Source organism: Helianthus annuus, chromosome 9 (assembly GCF_002127325.2).
Source record: "Helianthus annuus cultivar XRQ/B chromosome 9, HanXRQr2.0-SUNRISE, whole genome shotgun sequence".
NCBI lineage: Eukaryota > Viridiplantae > Streptophyta > Magnoliopsida > Asterales > Asteraceae > Helianthus > Helianthus annuus.
The window spans coordinates 157,966,705-157,988,842 of NC_035441.2; the positions used below are offsets into that span (position 1 = coordinate 157,966,705).

Below are 22,138 nucleotides of genomic sequence, written 5' to 3' on the forward strand. Positions count from 1 at the left end.
TACACAGTAGTACACTCTATGGTTCTCATACGCCTATCACTATAATCCCGTGTGCACCCGCGATTATACTGATTGTCGCATGATCCACATAGCTTGTACTAGTTATGTATGAATCAAGGTATACATGAATTTGAAAATAAGAATGTGTACGTAGAAGAATGTCGTATGTAAGCATGTTTATGTTTAAGCATGTATAGGACCCACGTAAGCGAATCCCTCGGATTACGCTCGCGTATAGGTACGAATGTACGAATCATGAGTAAGGATGAAAGTATGAGCATAAGTTTAAGTATGAATACGCATGTATGTATGAGCATAAACATAAAACGTGTAAGTAGTATGTGTACAAGCAGAAGCGTAAAACGTATAAGTAGTATGTGTATGAGTACAAGCATAAGACGTATGAACATAGGTGTAGGTATGAAAAATAAATATTGCGTATATGGTGTACGTTGAGACATTGCGGAGAAAAAAAAAAGGTTAAGTATGTAGATACGAACGATATAAATGATGCTATCGCGAGATATCGACTAAAATGTGTATGATGATGTGCATGTATAGTTGTTTAAACAAAACGTTGAGTTTGTCGAATCAAAATTAGATTGAGCTTGGTTTGAAAGGTAGAATATAGTTTGTATATGTAAAGGAACATAAAGTACTCATTGGTCATGCTTAACGTATTTTGTAATGATTGAAATGCTACTTTTGTTTAAAAAAAAGGAGTTCACGTATGTTGAAAATTGTCGGTCCCCATGAAGTCTTCTAGCCCACGTGTTTTGAAATTTGGATGACGAGTTAAGCGTTGTAGAGAAGGTTTTTTTTTTTTTTTTAAATAACGGGTTTGTTTCATTTGCATCAAAACATGAAAATTTTGGACTTTGAAAGTTCTTGTGAAAACGTCGACCCTTAGAAAAGAAATTTAGTAAAAGGACTTAGTGATTGTTTAAAAAAATAAATTTAACAAATGATTTATTGATGTTGAAAAGAGTATTTGGTAAAACGATCATATAACATCCATGAGATCTTATAAGTAATTGAGAAAGGTTAGGTTGATTTCGATTAAGAATGGAAGTCTCTAGTATGATGATATAATGTGAGCGTATTTTAGTTAATAAGTCGGATATGAAGTTCATGGGCAAGAGATTCATTAGACCGATTAATTGATAGGTAGCATTTCATAAGGTTTTGAAATTCGTGAAATAAAATGTTTTAAGACCTGATTAAGAATCTCGTGTATATGATTTGAGTGAAAATGGATGGTAGAATAAGAAGTACGTTTGATAAACAATGTATTTTGAAATCGGTATAAGTAGGTATTTTGAATAATGATAAATGATTTAGGTATAAAACATGATCGGGTTTGCATAATAAAATATTTTGAAAGAGGAGTTTTGGTAACGGTCACCTAAGTAAGGGAATCACCCCTAACTCGTTGGTGAGGTCGTTTTAGGGGAAGAGGGGTGGAGTCAATCGTCAAGGTAAGGAAGTCACTCCAATCTCGATGATACATCTCCACTAGTTGTTACAAGGAATATGAATTTAAATTATATGAAAATCATGCATATATAAGTGTATCGAAAAGGTTCGATATGTTGTGCGTGTGAAAAGAGAAATCAAAGGTAAACTCGAGGTTGAAAGATTGCATCGTATAAAATAAACAATAGAAACACATGTTTGACCAAAGTTTGGAGTGTTCCAAACGGAACTTTGACTAACCAAAGTGGTCGAAAAGTCTTCTAAATTTGAGGAGCATGCTTTGGCCTAATAGGTAAAATACTCTCGCCGACAAGTCGGTTAACGGTATTTACCCTTCCGGTTACTACATGTCCCAAATCAATCGAAATTTCGAGACTTTGCGGGATTTATGAAAAAAATGCCAAGGAGTGGAACTAGTCGACAAGGTGCGGGTTTCACCCCTAGCTTGACGATTTCGTATCCTAGGTGTGGTTGGTACTCGTCGGGTCAAAATTTAATTTCAACGTGTTGACGAGGGTCCACTAGAACTTGAAATTTGAGATTTACCATTAAGATGTGGATTTCACTCCTAGCTTAATCGCGATATCTCGTGTAAAAAAAAGAATAGGTAGATTGAGAGTCGTTCACCAAATTGTGGGTTTCACGCCTATTTTGGTGAATTCGTCTCGAGTGTTTACGGATTTAGAATAGTCGAGTAAAATGCATGAGGGAAAGAGTATGTTAAAGGAATAAACAAACAAATTTAAACGCACAATGAAGCATATTAAGAATAGCACATAATGAATGGGACAATAAAACATGTATTAGCACATAATAAAGCAAATATAGCATGCCAAGTGTTAACACATAAGCGACATATATGCTTAAAAGATAAAAAAAAGGAATAAATAAGAACAAATAAGGTAGCATGCAAGTAGTTTCAAGCAAAACATAAGAATAAATCTCTAAAACTATAGACTAGGCTAAAGCATTCCTACTTTCCCTAATTCCCTATAGTTATGGCTCTGATACCAATCTGTCACACCCCAACCAATGGCGGAAACATCGGGATGAGACGAAGTGTGAAGATTGCTAGAGACATCATAACGCTATTTGTGACAATATTTAGAAAATCCAAATTTCATTTCATTTCATAACTTCAAATAGTTAACATTACAAGAAATTCAAATACGACAAGTTTAACAAAACAACATGATAACATAACAAAATTTTGATACAACATTTTAAACCCTAACGTCTATATGTGTATCTAGGCATCAACGCTACTTCATTTCATAGCATCATCGTCCTCAACCTGTAACATGTTTAAAATAAAGTTCAATGCAAAAGCAAAGGCGAGTATACAAGTTTGATACGTACATAGCAAAAGATAAGTTTGAACAGTTCCTCATAGCAAGCATGTGATTCAAGATAAACATTTAAACATGACATGTGTCTAACATATCAAACCAAGAAAACGCAACTTGCTCATGACATAACCAAAGTTTCAGTAGAGGCGGGTCGTTAATCCTATAGCGCTACATATGTCAAGGTTTGGCTCGTACGAAGTTAATGATAAGTTCAACACATAAGAATCACCCAAATTTAAAGTATCAAGTCATCACATATACAAGCATGTTATAGGAATGTTCATGTGTTTAGACAAAAGTTCATGTGTAAGTTTCAATAGGTAAACATGTTACACCCCAAAAGTAGTAAAAGTAAAAAGGGGAAAAGTACGAGTATACTCACAAAGTTTGCATATGTTTTCCGATTATCCAATTGTTGACGAGTAGAGATTTAGAGTCCGAATGTATAAGGGTTAAGGTTCAAGTATGTTTAGAGTCGAGATTCGGTGTTTAAAACAACATAAAAATAAGATATGAGAATAACATGGAAAATAATCATTTAGTACATATGATGCTTGTTCTTGACACTAGGAAACTCGAAGGAGTTTAGATGTTTTCATGGAACAAGGTTCCATTAGAATCGTGACAAGTTATCATAGTCTAGGATGATGTAATCTAGTACCCCGACATATGAACACTAGTTCATCATCAAAGATTCGATTATTCGAAGAATATATTTAGGTTATATAATATATGTCCAATAGTTCAAGCATGAGGTAGAAGATTAAAATCTTCATTTTGTTACCTCTAAATGTCATAGAAGTCATGTAGGAGGTAGGAAGATCAAGTCTTCCATTTAGGCACCTCTATGTGTTCACCACTACACTTGATGTAAAAAGAACAACCAAGGAGGGTCATGAACATACAATAAAGAATAAGAAATATACACACTAACTAAGAGAAATCATCAAATCGTGTGAAGATTGTATGTTTGGACAACCCAAGTTGTTCCATAATCACTCATGTATCAAAGACAAAGTTTGACATGACTTGTGGGTTAAAAACCCTAAACAAAACACCAAGTTTATGAGGTTTAATCCTCTGATTTTAAATGTCTCAACCTTGTTTTTAAGCTTAACCAACCATGGGATAAGTTGTAAGCATTAGGACATAGGTATGAGATGTGTTAGACACAAGTTGCATAGGTTTAAACAAGTTTTTGATGAACATAAAAACAAACAGAAAGTTTATGGACTATTTCGGGGCATTTCCAGGTCTGATTTCTCCAAGGAGAAGTCTAGGAATCGAACCCCATGATTATACAAGCAAGTAGGAAAAAGAATCGAGTGAATCGGATAAGAATTGAGTGAGTTATGCTCATTTTCGTGAAGGGTGTCAATCTACTCGAACCCTTGCTTTCAGCTACGGTTTGGTGGATGTTTTGTGAGTTTTTAGGGTTGAAAAAGTGGTAGGGAGGCTGGTTATAAGTGGTATTTATAGGGGGAAGGATTAGGGTTTCAATGGGTTGGGCTTTGGAAGTGTTTAGAAGGGGTTACACCTTGAAACTAGCCCACAAAACCCAACTATATGGGGCTGAATTTTGCTGAATTGGGCTGCCATATTTCTTTATTTTTTTTATTTTTTTAAAACATTATAATGAGTAATTTTGTTAATTAAGTTGTGTAATAATATGCAACAATGTTTCCCCTAACTTGTAACAAGGTGAAATATGAAATAAAACATGATTTAACTAGGTAAAAAGTGTAATGTACAAGTTTTATTTACGAAGCAAGTTCTGTATTTTACAACGATTACGATGAAAGAATGGTTATAAGAACACAAGATTTCCAAAGATAGAATTTCACGTAAGGTTTCTAAATGTAGGATGTTTGAAAACGCAGGGCGTTACAACGGTGTTGCAAGCCAAAGGAAGCGACATGGCTTATGCCATGAACTGGGAAGAATTTAAGCAACTGGTGGAAAGGAAATTCTGACCCGAATATGAAAAGGATCAAATGGCGAATAAATTACTAAGCCACCGGATGGTAGATGTTGACTGTCGAGGGTATACTTCGAAGTTTTTCGAATATGCCCGAATCGTACCAACTCTGGCTTCGCCAGAACCGGTACTTATATCTTGCTATATTTGGGGTTTAATTAGAGATTCAGGATATCGTCAAAGCTGCGAGGCCTCGCACAATTGACGATGCGGTGGAATTAGCCAACACTCTGAATGACGGGCTGGTGCGTACGCGAGAAGAAAACAGGAAAAAGGAGTTAGCCCAAAAGATTACCCAAGGATTTCGTGTGGGTAATAATAGCAACTTCAAGAAAAAGTGATCTGGGTCCTCTTCCACCCCGCCATTTTGCGGGAATTGTAAAAAGAAACATTTTGGAAATGTAGAGAAAATTGTAATTTCTGCAAAATTCCGGGACATCGAGAGGAGGAATGCAAGAAGAAATTAAAGGTCTGCTAAGTTCTGTCCAACTAAACTTGCAAAGTTCTGTGCATTGTTATTTAACTAGGTTACAAGGCTAAAATCAGTAGGCAAAGTTCTGTCAAACTAAACTTGCAATGTGAGTCATTCTCTTTTTATCAAATTGCTTTACAAAACCCTAAATGTTTTCCAGTTATACTTTGCATTGGTTAAGTCTTTGCTAATTTTTAATTACTTGCAGTATGTGGGGGGTTTTGTGCACATTACTACTAATGATTTATCACTTTAGGTGGGCAAGCCTAATTAGTGATATGTCCACAGTCATAAATTCGGTCGAGTGACAGCTGAACCAGCTAATTATATGATAGGGGCATATATAAAAACTGTTAATGTTGTAAATTTATAACAATGTGTCTTTTGTGCAAATTGAACGACTCGCCAGTATTTCCCCGCTGATAAAATCTTTTTAAAACATGTTTCAGGTGATTTACTATGAATCAAGGAAAAGTGCTAGGTAGCACTAAAAATCTTGAAGAGGTGGCTCAATAAAATAAATAAACATGTTTTGTAAAACAAGGGATTTCCTCGTGAAATTTCCTTTATTGTAAATTATGGGGTTTGTCCCAAATTGTGAAACAAAATAATTGGGCATTTTCAGTTTAAAAGATCCTGTCAAATATTTCCGCTGCCAAATTAAATAATCAATACCACGGGTTTCTGTCCCGCGATCTCTGGACCGGGTCACACCAGGCCGGTGGCCGTGACACTCGGTACCCTGATGAGGGCCAAACAGCGGCAGATGCTCCGGCCGATTATATTACTTTGTTCTGGGATTTCTTCTCTCTAGGCAACTTTTGATTGCTTGTGACAAAGTTCTTTCTTGATATTCTGGCTTATTATAAGTTTCATACCACGGGGCCCTTTCCTTCCAGGCAACTTTTGTTGCTGTCTACGTTGCCCATGATTCCGTCAATCTGGATACCTTGGGTTTCCATACCCTTTGTTAGGAAACTTTATTCGTAAGTATTGAAGAAAATCTCAATCAACTGGATCTCTGAAGAGATAATAGTCCTGAAGATCACAACAAGAAGAAGAAGATCAGATGGGACAACCGAAATACAAAGCATCTACTTCAAAGAATCACAAGTTGATCAAGAGTTGATTTGGATTATCAGAGAAGGTCATTTCTGATGGATCTGATGATATTTCTGAATATCATCAGTTTCTGACGATTCTGATCATCAGACTTTCTGATGATTTGTTCACCAGAATTTCTGATGAAGTGGTTTATCAGAAATTTTGATGAAAACCCCACTTGTCTAAAATCACAACTCTATCCTGCCACCAATGACCGAAGCATGAGATTATTGGTTATCATGATTACAAATGCAAATTGAATGTTGGATTCAATGAATATGTCAAATTGCTACTTTATGCAGGACTTATTGCATGAATAAACAATTGTTTATTCATGTACACAACCGTCTATAAATAGAAGGCTCGAGAGGCAGAAGATAATTGAGTTTGAAGCTTAGCATTCACATACAAACACCCAAACTCCACTGCTCTTCTCACCCACAGAATTCAAGATTCATTTGTATTAGATAATAATCTTACAGTCACCTTGTTAAACTATTTTGTTTCAAAGTGATATAAACTTGATAATTATGTAGGTCTTGTTTCTTGAAAGTCTGATTTCCATTTCCGCACATCTTTTTCACATATACTGAAATCACTTGCCATATTACGTAAAAAGAAGTTGTTAAGGCCAAACTGGGTCCAACACCCTTTATTCTAGATCGAGGGCTTGATGGGTGAATTGTTGAATTCTCTGCCATATGAAACAGGGAATGAAGAGAAAACGAATTGAAACGAGAAGAAATGAATAAAATTGAGAAATCGGTGGGCGCCAATGAAGAAACACTGGTTTAATTGACCGGAATCAACTGAACAAGGGGGTTTGGATCCGCATAAAAGGGGTTAAATCTTCTCGTCCGAGTCATGGGTGAATGACCCTCTTCTTCTAACAATCACTGCAAAACAACAGCCGTTAGACTCACCACAGGGAGAATGGAGGTGGGCAAGTGCAGATTTCTCTTCAATTTTGTGCCATCATCGTGACTTTGAAAGAGCCTGGGATGATGCCACGTGGCCATTCGGTTATAATCGACTGGTGGTGCACGATGGGGCTTTCTAGAAGAATATAATTGTAATCCTGTGTGACTCTTCTTTATGTCTATTGTATGGTATCAGAGAAATTATTTTTATTCAAGTCTGGATTTTAATTACGCGGAAGCGTTTGTTTAGGATTTTAATCCTGTTCGCTATGGAGATTGGCGCAAGGATTTGTTAGTCTCCTTTTGGCGCGTAAATGTTAAGCATAGTTTTCTTCCTAAGTTCTCTTTGTAGGACCAGTGTGCGGCCGCGCAAGGTCTAAAGAGGGCTTTTTAACGGGATTGTGGTATGGTCCAAAGTACTTAAAGCAAGGTTTTTGTACCTTACCCCTTCAAATCTAAAGATGTCTGCTAGAAAGAACCAAACTCACAACATCCCACACCGTTAGACTCGTCTGAATTCTTAGTCTTTCTCTTTTACTAATATCTCAGCCATTTAAAGGCTTTTGTTTAGGTAAATTTTGGTATAAATAAATTAAATACGTTATTTTATTAAATAATCTTAATCGTACAATGATCTTAATATAAAGGCTAAGTTTTGGGGCGTATGTTAGTTATAGATTTTTCAATAAAAACTATAGTAACTGAAGACATTCATAGAAACATAAACTCAAAAATTTCCTAGTATGAGGAAACAAACACCCAATAATCGAAAGTGAAACCTTAAGATCATAAGTAGTGGTTTACCATATGAAGGAGCAAAATTCATGATGTGGTATCCGAGTTTGCACAAGGAAAATTACTCTTAAAATAGTGTAATGGTATAAAATGTGTGGATCAAACCAAACAATATTCACTTTCTAAATACACACTCTTCTCACACACAAAAAACCCCCTCTCTCTTTCATCTCGTAATACAAACTAAGAAGATAATCTACTTTGCTCCTTTCACATGCTTTCACATACAAGAGGGACGATATACCCTATGTGATTAGATGTGAAATAAAATTTTGCATAACCATTACGCATACTCTAATTAATAAATTAACTTGCGATATATAAAGGTGTAAATTATCACCACTTTTCTAAAGAGCATTTGTTTTCCACTTAATTACCGAAAGAACAAATTTACCCACAATCTTCAAAACGCATTAATTAACATATTATTGCCACCGATTTTATTTAAATCATTTATTTACTATATGTTATGATTTTTTGACAAAAAATTTAGAAGCTTCTTTCCTTTGTTTGAATGATTTTTTAGTTAATTATTAAAAATTTAGTAATACCAAACGATATATGAGAAATCAAAATAACTAAAGTAACTTTCTCTAAACTTTATATTTTTACCAACTACTAATTAATCATAACAAGTGATATTCTACTTAACTAAGTAAAAAAGAAAAGTAATTATTGTAAATATATTTAATTAGCGAATAGTTCATGAACGTTATTTTATCAAAAAATTAAAGTAAATATGAAATTTTGATAGATAAGACTATGGGGTGTGCAGGGGCTTGAGTTAGGGTAACGTCATGACCAACGCTAGCCCGGTGTGGTCTAACCAGCGTTGCTTGGCAACCGCCGCCTCAATCCACGCCCCACACCCCACGGTCTAAACAAAGACTTGTTAATCTCAATTACTGAATTTTATATTGTTAAATGTGAGATGCCTTCAGTAATGCTTGATAAAGAAATAGTGTATATACGTGTTATAAGATTCCTCTAATCTTATCCGATTATTAATTAAATACATTAATTATTATATTTTACTATCTATTCTTTACCGTGCCTAACCATTACCACCACTCAAGTCAAGCATCAAGTTAGTCAATTATCTTCACTAATCTCTATTATTGTTCCATATGCTCTTACATAAAAATGAGTGTTCTAATCTTTTATTAACAAACATGATGCATAATAAGGATCCAAATATAGAAACATTAGAGCATGATAGATACATGGACAATTAAGTGAATAAGATTTGTAACTTTTTAAATATCTATCAACAAATCTAAGCAATAAAGTGTATGTATACGTGTGTGTTTACAATGCGTAATTAGGCACCTAGACACCTTTTTATTCCGTCTTCTCAACATCATTATGCTGGTCAAATCATACATCGATGCTATTCATTATTCATTTCTTCTTATTCTCCTATTCTCTACCCCCCCCCTCGGGTCACTAATGGAAGGTTCATTGAGTAATCAAAGGTTCATCGAATAACGATTGATTAATCGCTAGGCGGTCAACGATAGTCATATTCCAGCCAAATTTAAACCAGACCTTATAAATTTTCTCCAATTACTTAAAATGGGTCAATGAGGGGTAAAAATATGTCTGCTAAAAATACATATAAAAATGTGTGTGTATGTATAAAACTAAAAATTACATATAAAAATCCCAATCCGATTAATCACGATCAATCCCTATTAATCTCGATTAATTGGCAGTCACTGCCTCCCTGACTGACTAGCGTCTACCGATTCTTACAATACTGATTTCTAGGTTTTAAATTCTATGGAGCTTGTAAATGGGTTCGATTTGTTGATGTTTAAGTTTCGCATTTAATTAAAAAAATTAATAGATTTTTAAACTTAAAGTTGTCTATAAAAAGAAACCAATTATAGATTTCAAGAAGCTTGAACATCCTAACCCACCCATACAAAAGAAAAAAGAAATTATTAAAAAGGAAGCATGGGTATAAGTGTAGTGTTTTTAAATGACGCGCGTTGCGCGAAAGATATTGGTGTTTTTGACCGTGGGGTATGGTGAGGCGGGGGTTTGGGGCATGGGTTGACACGTGGACTCCGAGCCCCCTACTGGTAAGTGACGTGTTGGGTCGGTATGACGGGGCGTGGCTAGCCCGCGTGAGTTGGCCAGTTTTATAAAAATTAAAAAAAAACTAAAATTAAAAAATACACACATAATTAAAAAAAAAAGCCTAAAATTATTATTAAAAGTTATTAAAAATCACAAAATTCTATAAAAAAAGGATTACAAAAAAAAAAAAAGCCTATAGCGTTAGGTAGATTTCGAACAATGTGAGCTTGTCAAACGACTTTCGCTCCTTGCCCCGGAACTGGGTGTTGGCCACCGCCACCCGGTCTTCGTGACTTATATCACCGCACGAGACGCTATCGTAGTAGGCTTTAAAACGGTCGAGCTTCGGTCGTAGCTCGCGCCACTTGTGTTGGCACGTGTTTAAATTGTGCCGGTCTTTCCCCACGTTGTGCTGGTAGCTAGCGAAAGCTTCCGGCCAGTAACGGGTCTCACCGGGTTGGCGACCCTTCATCGCGTTGTGCCGGTATCAAGTGTGGGTAGCGGGTTCGGGTAGGTGGAGTGAAGGTTTGGGGTAGCGATGTGGACAGGCGGTGGGGTTGGGGGGGTTTTATAGTGACTTGGGTGAACCGTTTGGCTTGGCCAAAGCCAAACGGTTATTTTTTAAAATCTAAACCTAGCCGCTATGGCCTAGCCAACCCAACCAATGAGAGCCGGCCACGGATGAAACTCCCGCCCAAGAGGCCACACCGAAACCCAAGCCCACCCGGGGTGGTGACTTGGGCATTTGTACCCAACCCTCGCCCCATAAAGCCAAACGGTTATTTTTTAAAATTTAAACCTAGCCGCTATGGCCTAGCCAACCCAGCCAATGAGAGCCGACCACGGATGAAACTCCCGCCCAAGAGGCCACACCGAACCCAAGCCCACCCAGAGTGGTGACTTGGGTATTTGTATCCAACCCTCGTCCCATACCCCATAGTTAATAAATGAATATAAAATATTGTTAAATATAAAAAATCACATAATAATAAAGAATTATGTAATCACTCTTCATTCACTTTTAATTTTATCATATATATAGATTTAAGATGACAATTTCTTAATTTGAGGCTTACCCCGAAGGCCTAATGGTTTTGGGCTGAGGGCCCAGCAGTAAAAAGGCAGATAGTGATAAACACTGAACAACTATAGTGATTTTTCATCATCAATAATTCAATATTAAGTTCGTTGGCTGCCTTTCCACCTCACGTGTTACATCTGCCCCTTGTTTATATGTGTTTATGACTCTATGTATATATACATGATATGCATACATATACACCGATTATATGTTTTGAAAATATATTATCCTATTTTCTAAATGACCAGATTATGAACTAACGTCGTACTTTAAAGAGTTTACACTTATAATCAAATACAAGTTCCTCAAGTTATCACTTCATACGTCGTCAAGAGGGCAGAATACGAAACACTAAAACCGCCTTTAGTTAATGCAACCGCTTAAAGTCTAACAAAACATAATCTAAATTCAAAATAAAATCCTAAGAACATATTTTTCAAAACACGGAAAAGGTCCATCTTAAAAACAATTACTAAATTCACACCATTCTTTATAAAAAAAAAAAAAAACATATACATCCAAAAAAAAGTAAAAAAGTTCAATAAACTATCCTGGTGGTTAATTGGTGTACGTCATAACCAAAATGTTAGCAACTCAAATCTTGCAATATATACTGTACATGACTTAGTTTACACTGTATTTATCGTATAAAAACGAAGAATTGCTCAAAGAAAATACAAAAACTAGATTAATTACTTCAAGAAGAGGGCTAAGTTTCTTAATCTTTTCATGTTCTTGTGTTCCCAAGTTTGAGGCATGTGTAAGAAGTTAAGCATTTTCTATTGGTTGTTGAAAAACAAAAGTCAACAAGAGAAGCACACGTACGTGTAAACCTTACCCAGCCACCACGAACACCTCCGGCAGACCAGCAGCCGGAGCCAAAAAACAAGACTACAAATTGACAACGTAATTCAAACGCAAAAAACCTAATATTATTGCCATCAAGTTATATAAGCCATTGACTTTTATATGCATGTCATTTGTCCGGCATGTGGTCATGGTGGGGGACAGCAACGTGGCATTTTTGGGTTTGTTGGAATGGTTTAAAATAATGATTCTTGATTTGAGTTCAAATTGATTGGTTAAAAGATGAGACAAAATAATGGAATATCAAACTCCAATTTTTTAAACGTTTTAGATGAAGTTTGAATTTATGATCCATGGTTCACACTTGATAGAGGAGATATGAGATGTCGACACAAGTTGGTAAATGGTTTGGTAACTAGACATTTTCTTTGATTGTTTATAGGTTTGGATAATATATTTTTCTCTAGCGTTTTTCATGTGATTTTCTCTATTCTTACGTTTTTTTTTTCAACTCACACTGGTCCAATGTTTTGAAAATTTGATAAGATATTTAACTGTTTTTTTAAGTAAACTCCATTAACACACCTTCGACTCAAAAGGACAAAAGGCCATTACAACACGCCCTTGACCCAAACACGCAAAAAGCAACAAAATCACAACATGTACAAAGGATATTTATATCATTCCTTCCATCGTATCGAGTTATAAGAAGACCAAACTTTTAACCACCAAAGACCTCTAGGTTTGACTTCCCCTAAGATGTATTGTGGAACGCCTTTGATATTATGAGAAACCATCTCATTTTTTCCTTTCCATATAAACTAACATGTGATTATAATAAAACTAACCAATTTAATATTTCACTCGTCAAGCTGGTTGAATCAGTCTTGATATGAGATGAAAACATAATCAATTTGAAAATATTATAAGATAAAAAAAATAGCATAAAATAATTAAAGACGATAAACAAAATGATCTCTTAGGGTTTTAGGATATCAAGTTGGTTTAAGCCATACTTATGCATAATATTATAAAAGAGAAATGATTAAAGAAACATAAATAAAACAAAATATTATAGTTAGAAACTAGTGACAAGTATACACCTCCTCCACTCTCTACTCTATTTATACCTACCCAATATTAAAAAAAAAAAAAACCCCTCTTTCTCATCAAATAAGTCAAGTTCACTGAAAAATGAAAAATCACCATCATCTCAACATTATCGGTCAATGGCACTATAGACTATCGTCACTGTGGACTGTGGAGCACACAAAATCACGTCTCTCGTTCTCTACTAGATTTTTTTTTTTTTTTTTTTTTAATGACAATGTTTAGTTCTCCTAATTTACACTACATTTAATTCTAGATTACTCTTTGCTTGAGATTGAACTCAAGACCTCCCCTTAAAAGACAGGAGTCTCTATATTAAGTGGGCTAACCCCATATTGACGTTCTTTACTAGAAATGCCCGTGTAAAATTAATCCCACATTGTAGAAACATAGAACGAAGTGAAACACCGAACTACCAAATATATTCTAGATTAATCTAGAATGAGGTTGAGAGCCGATGGAAGGGTTATGGAATGAATGTGTTTTAAGTTTTCTCTACACACACATGGGTTATAAGGCTAGTTCAATCATGTGTTTCCTCATATAATATCAAGTTCATTTAACAAGATCAAAACAAAAGTTAGGCAAATAGCTCCAGCTATAGTTCAATGCACATGGTCTTGATATTGCATTTGCTATACTAAATAAGGTAAAATATGTTTGTGGTCCAAATTATTCTAAAAGGTAATCGATCGTAATGCTTGCGGGCATTGACCAACTCCTTTTTTTTCAAACAACAATATAAAACGTAGTTGTAAAAGTTATAATACTCCATCCGTCCCATTAAAAGTGTCATGTTTTGAATTTTCAAAGTATTTATTTATAAACTTTGACTTTAATTATATATTTTTTGTGTTATATAAAACTTGATAAAAATTAACCCGATAAAAACACTTGTAAAACACACTCAAATCATATAATTTTCATCAAGTATTATCTCATACAAACAAAATTATTTAAGGTCAAAGTTTATAAATAAAGACTTTGAAAATTCAAAATATGACACTTTTAATGGGACGGAGGTAGTATCAAATTATGTGTTTTCATCAACATATAGCTCATAATAATACTTTTTTAATGACTCGTAATAATACTTCATTTATTAATTTTTAAGTTTTAACTTTTAAGTTAAAAGTTGAAACATTTAACCGATTAAAGATCCTGTACATTAATTCAAAAGTGTGAGAAGTGTGAGAAATATTGTGGAGATGACATGTGTCATCAATCTAAATTAATTCAAAAGGGTAAACACGTAATTTTCTCATTGATTCAATTAATTGATAACCTTTCATAACTGCCACCCTTTATTTTAGGAATACGAATTAATCTACGAATTGTATTTTTTTTATCGTTCATCAATTATAACTTTCTGAAGATCGCAAAATGAAAGGTTTTATAGAGTGTTATATAGTGATTGATGCAGAATGAAGGTTTTATACAGTGTTATAGTGTTATATGGTGTTATATTTCCGGGTAGCAGTCTATGATGGATGTATAGTGTTATATAGTGTTATATTTTCTGGTAGCAAGTCTATGATGGATGTATAGTGTTATATACTGTTATAGTGTTATATTTTTCTAATAGCAGATCTATGATGGATGTATAGTGTTATATAGTGTTACATAGCGTTATATGGCGTTATATGGTGTTATACAGTGTTATATATTTCTGGTAGCAGTTACATGTTTCCGGACTTTTAGAATGTCCGGATTTTTTGTGTTACTTTAAAAATGGATCGCTGCAATTTAGGAGAGCTTACCTTATTTGAAAAATATAAAAAGACACCATTACCCCTAATAATTAAAACACCATTTATAATTTGGTTTGGTCCCTATTGATCTCAACCATTAGATCAAAAATCTAATGGTTTAAAACACTTCTTACACTTCTTATACTTTAGACCCCTTTTACACTATCCTTACCCACATTTAACCATCTTAACCACATAGTGTAAAGGCTAAGTTAAGTTTATCGTTTTCCTTGAATTAAATATACTTTGAACAATTCTCAATACATTTAAACTATGTTTTTTTTGTTAATTTTACTCAATTAACCTATAGAAATTAATAACATAACCATATCAATCGATAAATGTCTCCAACCTAGTATTCAGCTTTAAACGGGTAATCATATTGATAAAATACTATAAATGTTTTTTTAATTACATATATGGATGCGTCCTTGTATCAATTGCATATTGGTACCACTATTTGCCAAATCAAAATATGTTTGGTATTTATCACTAACATCTGTTAAAAGACTTACTATTAAGAGGTTGTTTATTTATCTCTTAATGGGGTTCTTAATAGTTTAGAACTCTTACTGGTTTAACACTTAATAGTTCAGACTGTTTGTTTCATGAGCAGATGTCTGAATAGTTCAGACAATTGCCTCTGAATGGTTAAGCATTATACTGAGTCTGAATGGTTAAGACTTCTAATTTGAATTGATCAGACATTTGTCTCTGAACGGTTAAGCTTTATACTAGCTCTTACTGCTTCAGACCTCTTACTGGTTCAGGACTTAATGGTTCAGACATTTTACTGATTCAGCACTTAACCATTCAGATGTTGCCAAAGAGCCCCTAAATCAATCTCCTTTCTTCTTCATCACATCTATCTAAACATAAAAAAAAACTAAATCAATTCTATCAATATAAGGGGTAGATCCAGATCCATATTGGTAGTTATTGATATTGAATTGATTTTTCAATGTTAAAAAATTACCTCGCCAACGCCTAACAGGACGACTGATTGCACTGGAGAATATGTGTTTGTTCTAGGACCTTTTCTAGGAGCAGTTGATCGCGTCATCTACTACATATGAATATGTATTATGCTTCTTTTCTTTAGTATTCATCTTTTATGGACTAGAGTAGGACTTGTGACACTCAAAGCAACCATTGGAACCCGAGGAGATAAGATCTAAGATTGGATGGTTTTGAAACATGTAGATATTGAATTGCTATGGTTGGGGAACACGGTTTTGAAACATGTAGAGATTGAATTGCTATTGTTGGGGAACACATTGGCTTTGTTGAAGGAGGAAAACTAGCTAACATTGTACTCAAAACAGACTAGATCGACCGATTGGATAAGGAACTAGACACATACCCAATCCGATTTGGTCTATTTGAACCGCATACATTTGAAGCGCTTTCAGACCATATTTCATTTTTTTTTATATATTTTTCATTTTTTTTCTTGCAAAATCTCATTTACTCCATAGTTTATCTAAGTATTTATATTTTATTAGTATTGCAAATTCACATAATTAAAGATAAAGTAGTTTCACTTTTTTAAACACTAGTTTTATATTTGTATATTTAAAACTATTAACTTATTATCATCTGGTTTTTTGAAACGATTTGATTGTTATGGCCAGTGAACCGGTAACACAATCGATTTGATGAATAGTCCGGATTACAAAGACAATGGTTGCCAGGAGTGGGAAATAAGAGTAGTGAGAGACTATAATCAAGGTTTGGGTAAATGTTTTTTTTTTTTTTTGTCTTTTAGTTGTGATTTTATTATTTTAATCCCCCGTGTCTCAATCGCACACAAGGTGATTTAATGTATAAAACAAACACTCAAACATACATTCATTCAAGAATGAGACCAAACAAGTTAAGATTTAACAAAAAGTGTGGATCAAATTTGTAAGACATGCTTACGAAATGGAGCATCCTTGTAATCAACTCAAGTCGAGGCTGAAAATACATTTTCGTTATAGATCATTAGATTGTGCAAAGGGTTCAAGATGGCATTTGGTCTAAGTCCATAGGATAAATCAAAAAATAATTTAGATAGGAAATATGCTACAAAGTACAAATGTACCTTTTTCAATTTTCTCTTAACATTTTTTTACACCCACTATTAGAACAATAATAATTTATATTATCCAATAACCATTCATGTTTACTACTTAGTGTATCTAAATCCGTCGTTACCCTCATTGTGGCATTTTCATATATTGTGTACTAGGTTATCACCCGTGAATACTCACGGGTTGTAAATAACGAATGTAATAATTTAACTAAAATGTACGATGTGGGGAAAATAATTATATTTATAAATTAAATAAATACTAACTATTGAAAGGTTAATATTAATATTAGTATGTTTTAAAAGAAAACGATATAATTCATAAATTTATAAACGTTTATAGTTTAAGTCGAATTCATAAATATCCAGTGATTGAATCCCCCAACACAGACCAAACACACCCGAGCCATAATACACACCTCTTGTGGTCACGATTCAAACACCAAACCACACACCCCCCAAAAGATACCACCTAAATCCAGCCAACTAAACAAAAAAATAGGGGCACTGAGCACCTCTGAACTATAGCCTTTTATATTGAATCATACCGTATTACCCCAATACAATACATAACCAACATACCACTGAATAATTGCAGAAATAGGTCCACAAATAACACCAACCCACCCCGATAAACGGAGACGACTCAAACACGATACCGAAACCCGAAAAGTAGGGATCGGCCATCTACTACACAATGCAAACCATCCAAAATTAGAACCAAACCAAAAAGAAATAACACCATACGTGGGAAACAAATAATAATATAAATGTAATAAATTCCAAAAACGTTATCTTTGAGTAATTATGGAAATTAAATGATTGTAAAATTATGGGTAAGTTGGTTGGTAGAATTTGTAAATTTAAACAGCATAACATTGGTCCCCATAATGAAAACATGTTTAGCAACTTTTAAACATTGAGAATGTTAAAGTGTGGTGAATTGAAATGTGAACAACTTTGAAATAGTTAAGCATCGAGAATTTCATCTTGTTAAATATAAAACCTAAAAACATAATTCAACATCGAACATGAACATAAAACCCAAAAATATAACTCAAAACCAAACATCACCATAGTGGTTCCAAAAAACATAGCTAAAATCATTCAATAAAACCCTACTAAATTCCCAAAGCTATAACCCCAAACGTTTAAGTTTTTAACCATGCCATCATTGTTCCGTGTATTCATTTGAAATTAATAATATACATTCTTTCCTGGTAGTGTCTGTCGAGTACATTTCCTATCCTTTTACAGCATACCTCTTGTAACCAGTAGAAAGTTCCATCAGAACTTATTCCATCAACATTCTTTGCTCTCAATTGCATTACATTATCGAACCCAACCACCCTAACAAAACCAATCAGAAAGCACTACAAAACAAATAATAGAAGGTTCTACTTCTTACAAAGCGGGACGTCACATTTGTAGTGACAACAGGGTCATTTTCATCCATGGAACTATCTTTTTTAATATCAATTACATCATGTGCAGACTACTGACCTCATCTTCACTAACTGTTTGCTCATGTAGCTAAAGTTGATGTCCATTTGGCCTAAAAACTGGCATGTTAAAAACAGAATCACCAACCATCAAAGATTAAAAACATATCTTGTGAAACATATGTCCATCCTTCACTCTTTCACTGAAGTAGTAAAAACTCCTTTTTTTTCTTCATTCTGACACTCCACTGATGAACCTCACTTGTACAAATCATACGGTCATTGGCTGATTTGGAAGACTGTTAGAAAAATAATGATTCACATATGAAGATGGCAAAAACTGCATAAATGACTCGTGTATCAATATTAACTTGCAATAATAATAAAAATAATTTAGATGTGCACTCGTGATTTCAGAAGAAAAAAATCTTACCTCAAAGTCTTACATAACTCCTGAATAACTTTGCCAACTTTCATCCATAAGGGCCTAGATATTTATATCAATGCAATTATTAAACCGAAGACATTCATTGTGATAACCAATGTATACACCATTATTACTTGTTCTTGAAGTTTTAGATTTGATATTGGAATGTTAATCTACCAAATTTATTATATTTGTTTAGACACCTTTTATTATTTGAAAGAAATCTCAAGGTTATTTAAAATCTCACCTTATGTATATTTTTGTGCAAAACCAACTTTATCAACTTCATCACTTCCAAACATAGCCTAAGTTCTTCTTTTTTTTTTTCCAAATCAGCCCTAAACCCATTTAAAAACATGCTTTCAGTTCGAGAAAATCAACAAAAACGTTATTAAGCATCGCTATTATAAAACCATTTATGATAGGAGTAAGTAATCATCACCCAAAACCCATTAAAACCATTGAAAATATTAAAACGTGGACGTTTAGAACTCACCTATAACGTTCGAACTCAAACTTTGTACGTACACCATGATTCAACCCCGAAACCGAACCCAAATCACATGACGTGGATGTCTCGTTTTCCATTCTGTTCTAGCAGCCATCACCCCCATTACCCGGTGTCATTTGCAGCCCTCGAGCAACTCCCACTTAGCCACAAACAACCTGAATCGTTGTTGCGAGATGCCCTGTGATTTGCTATCAAAACCACCCTGGAACATAAGACGACGTGATCTCGTTCGCTGAACTTTATGGGCAGATTTATTTCACCTCTCACAGCAGCGAAGTAGCCACCGTTCACCGCTGGATGTGGCCGTCGTACCGACATAGCCAAGCATTGGTGCCATTATCTTGTTTAGCATGGCACCGTCGCCCTTTGTAGATCGCCTCTTGCCTCTTGCCATTTTAGATCGAATTGCATCCACTATTGCAACATCCCTCGGAGGAACGATATAATGGAAATTACTATGGTTTCAAAATTCTCATGGAAGTTTTACCTATCATAAAGTCATGCACCATCATAGCCTTCAAGATCTTCACCATTGGATGCAGATCGGAAAATAATGGATCTTCTTATGAAAAAGGCCAATGGGTTTGCTTGGGTAACCCAAAACCTACAGATTCAACATGGTTGTATATGAAACTATAATTTTTAATTCCTTTTAATTAATAAATTTATTCAGAAAATGAAATTTGGAAATAGACTGATGTACCTTAGGAGAGTCGAGCTTGTCTTTCTTGGCAATGAAACTTAAAGCCCGACCTGGATAAGCTCCGACCAAAGTCTCCCCAAGTCCCTTTACAACCTGTTAGCACAACAAACAGTTATAGACAGTTTTATATTTCCATATCTGTTCAACTAAATATTATTAATCCATTGTAGGCAACATAAATGTAACACTCGACATGACCCATTAAAAATGTTAATATTTTTTTTAATTACCTCGGCGTATATCTCTGATGGATCTCCTGAAGATGGATTTGTGGTATAAATAACAAATGCATAGTCATCATTTATTATTTCCTGAACCAGGACAACCATGCATAAGAGCTCATGATCTAGCTTCACTTTTCTTGTACTAAAGTACGTTATCTCGTTCCATTTTGAAGCCCAAACCTGAAAAATGACAACCATATCCATCCCTCATCTATTTTAACACATGTAAGGGAAGTGATAAAAAAAACCTTAAAATTTCTAAACCGTATTGCTGGTGGAAGTGTAATTCAGTTATCATTATAAACAAAGTGGAAAACTTCTTTCGATAAACTCGATAAACTCGAAAGCATAAAAAATTCCTGACCTTTTTTATAGCAATCCATGCTTGTTCCCATCTCTGCTGACCTTCATCCCCAGACCATGGCATACCAGAGCTTTGCATTTTGTTTTTCAGCTCTTGTGCCTGAGATAATAATAGCCATCATCATTTTTTTTACAATTTTAACCATTATATATACTATAAATATGCTATTATGTCACATCAATCAACTTTGGCCCCTCAAATTTGGCGTTAACCAACTTTAGCTCCTCAACTTTAATAATTGTTTAGCCCCTCAACTTTAATAATTGTATTCCCTATAATATTTTGATGAACACCAGACATGTTTTGACGGTTCTGCAAGTTCGAATTCCGACCAACAACATTTTCCATGGAAAATTGTTGTAAACCGCTGCCAGGTCGCAATGTGGATGGCTGGATCTGGTTTGATGCCAGCAACCACATCACAATACCTTCAGAATTTTCATTCACGATGAACATATATGAACAATAAAAATCCTAAATAAGAACGTATAAAAACAAACCTTTAACCACTATACCAATCTCAATCTCAATTTTCAACAAAACCCGCATCATAATTCACAAAAATCTTAAAACAAATCCATAAAAATCAAAACTTTAACAACAAAAACCTAATATTACGAAAACAAACAATTCTTACAAAAAACTGGAATTATACGAAATGAATGAATACCTCAAGGCCAGCACCTTCGCTGCGAAGCTTTTTGATGACTTCATAGTTGCCATAACTGACTTGTTGATACAAAAGCTCTTCTTTGGGTTGTTGCAACCCTATTTGATTAGGAAATTAAAGAAATTAGGGGTTGACGAATGGAATTAGGGTTTGAATCGGTGGAAGAACATGGAATTATAATCGATTAAAAAGTGAAGCGTAGATGGGAGATGTGATAGTCCGCCATGGAATTAGGGTTTGAATAGGCGGTAGAAGAACAGAGATGAGCAAAAATTGTGGTTGTGAAGCATTTGGGTTTGTTAAAAACAATATATAGTATTCGAATTAATGTGAGTCGGTGCAATAAAAACCCAAAGTCCGAACCTAACAAATACGGATCCAGCGTCCAACTTTGTGTTAGCCTATTTAGAATGGCTTCCTTCCCAAAATCATCCTATATTAAAGCCAACAATACCTTTATTATCTTCCAATAGTCCAAATCCGATTCATCTACAACCCCCCCCCCCAAAAAAAAAAAAAACGCTACTTTGTGAGAACATAATCATTCTATGATGTACATTATTCAGTTTATAATAAAAACCCCACTTGAACATAACCTAAAAATCAATACATATGCTTTGTCAAAAAAAATGATGAAGAGGAACATAACCTGAAAAATCAATACTACATATTCAACACCAAATCGGACCTCATCCGTAAACACAATGGTGAAAAAAAATCTGAAAAGACCAGTAACAATGATTTACATATCATAACATATCAACAAAAAACGTGTATAACCAGTCGATATTTGAA

General features: G+C 34.4%; 1 protein-coding gene across 5 annotated transcripts; it reads right to left on the minus strand.

Annotated features, from left to right (window-relative positions):
* Positions 1-18,034: 18,034 nt before the first annotated feature.
* Positions 18,035-21,632, minus strand: LOC110879165 (alpha-glucan water dikinase 1, chloroplastic). 5 transcript variants are annotated; one of them, XR_004867645.1, is made up of 8 exons: positions 21,344-21,632; positions 20,674-20,772; positions 20,316-20,489; positions 20,086-20,178; positions 19,368-19,986; positions 19,119-19,209; positions 18,878-18,931; positions 18,035-18,743 (listed from the first exon to the last, which is right to left on the minus strand). XR_004867645.1 is itself a non-coding variant. In XM_035977765.1 (5 exons), the coding sequence occupies exons 2-5, from the start codon at positions 20,749-20,751 to the stop codon at positions 19,909-19,911; spliced, it is 423 nt and encodes a 140-aa protein (XP_035833658.1). In that variant the 5' UTR covers positions 20,752-20,772; positions 21,344-21,623; the 3' UTR covers positions 19,367-19,908. The 5 variants fall into 5 exon arrangements, 1 of the variants encoding a protein (XP_035833658.1); XR_004867643.1 differs by having other exon boundaries at positions 18,035-18,784; XR_004867646.1 differs by lacking the exon at positions 19,119-19,209 and having other exon boundaries at positions 21,344-21,631.
* Positions 21,633-22,138: the final 506 nt, after the last annotated feature.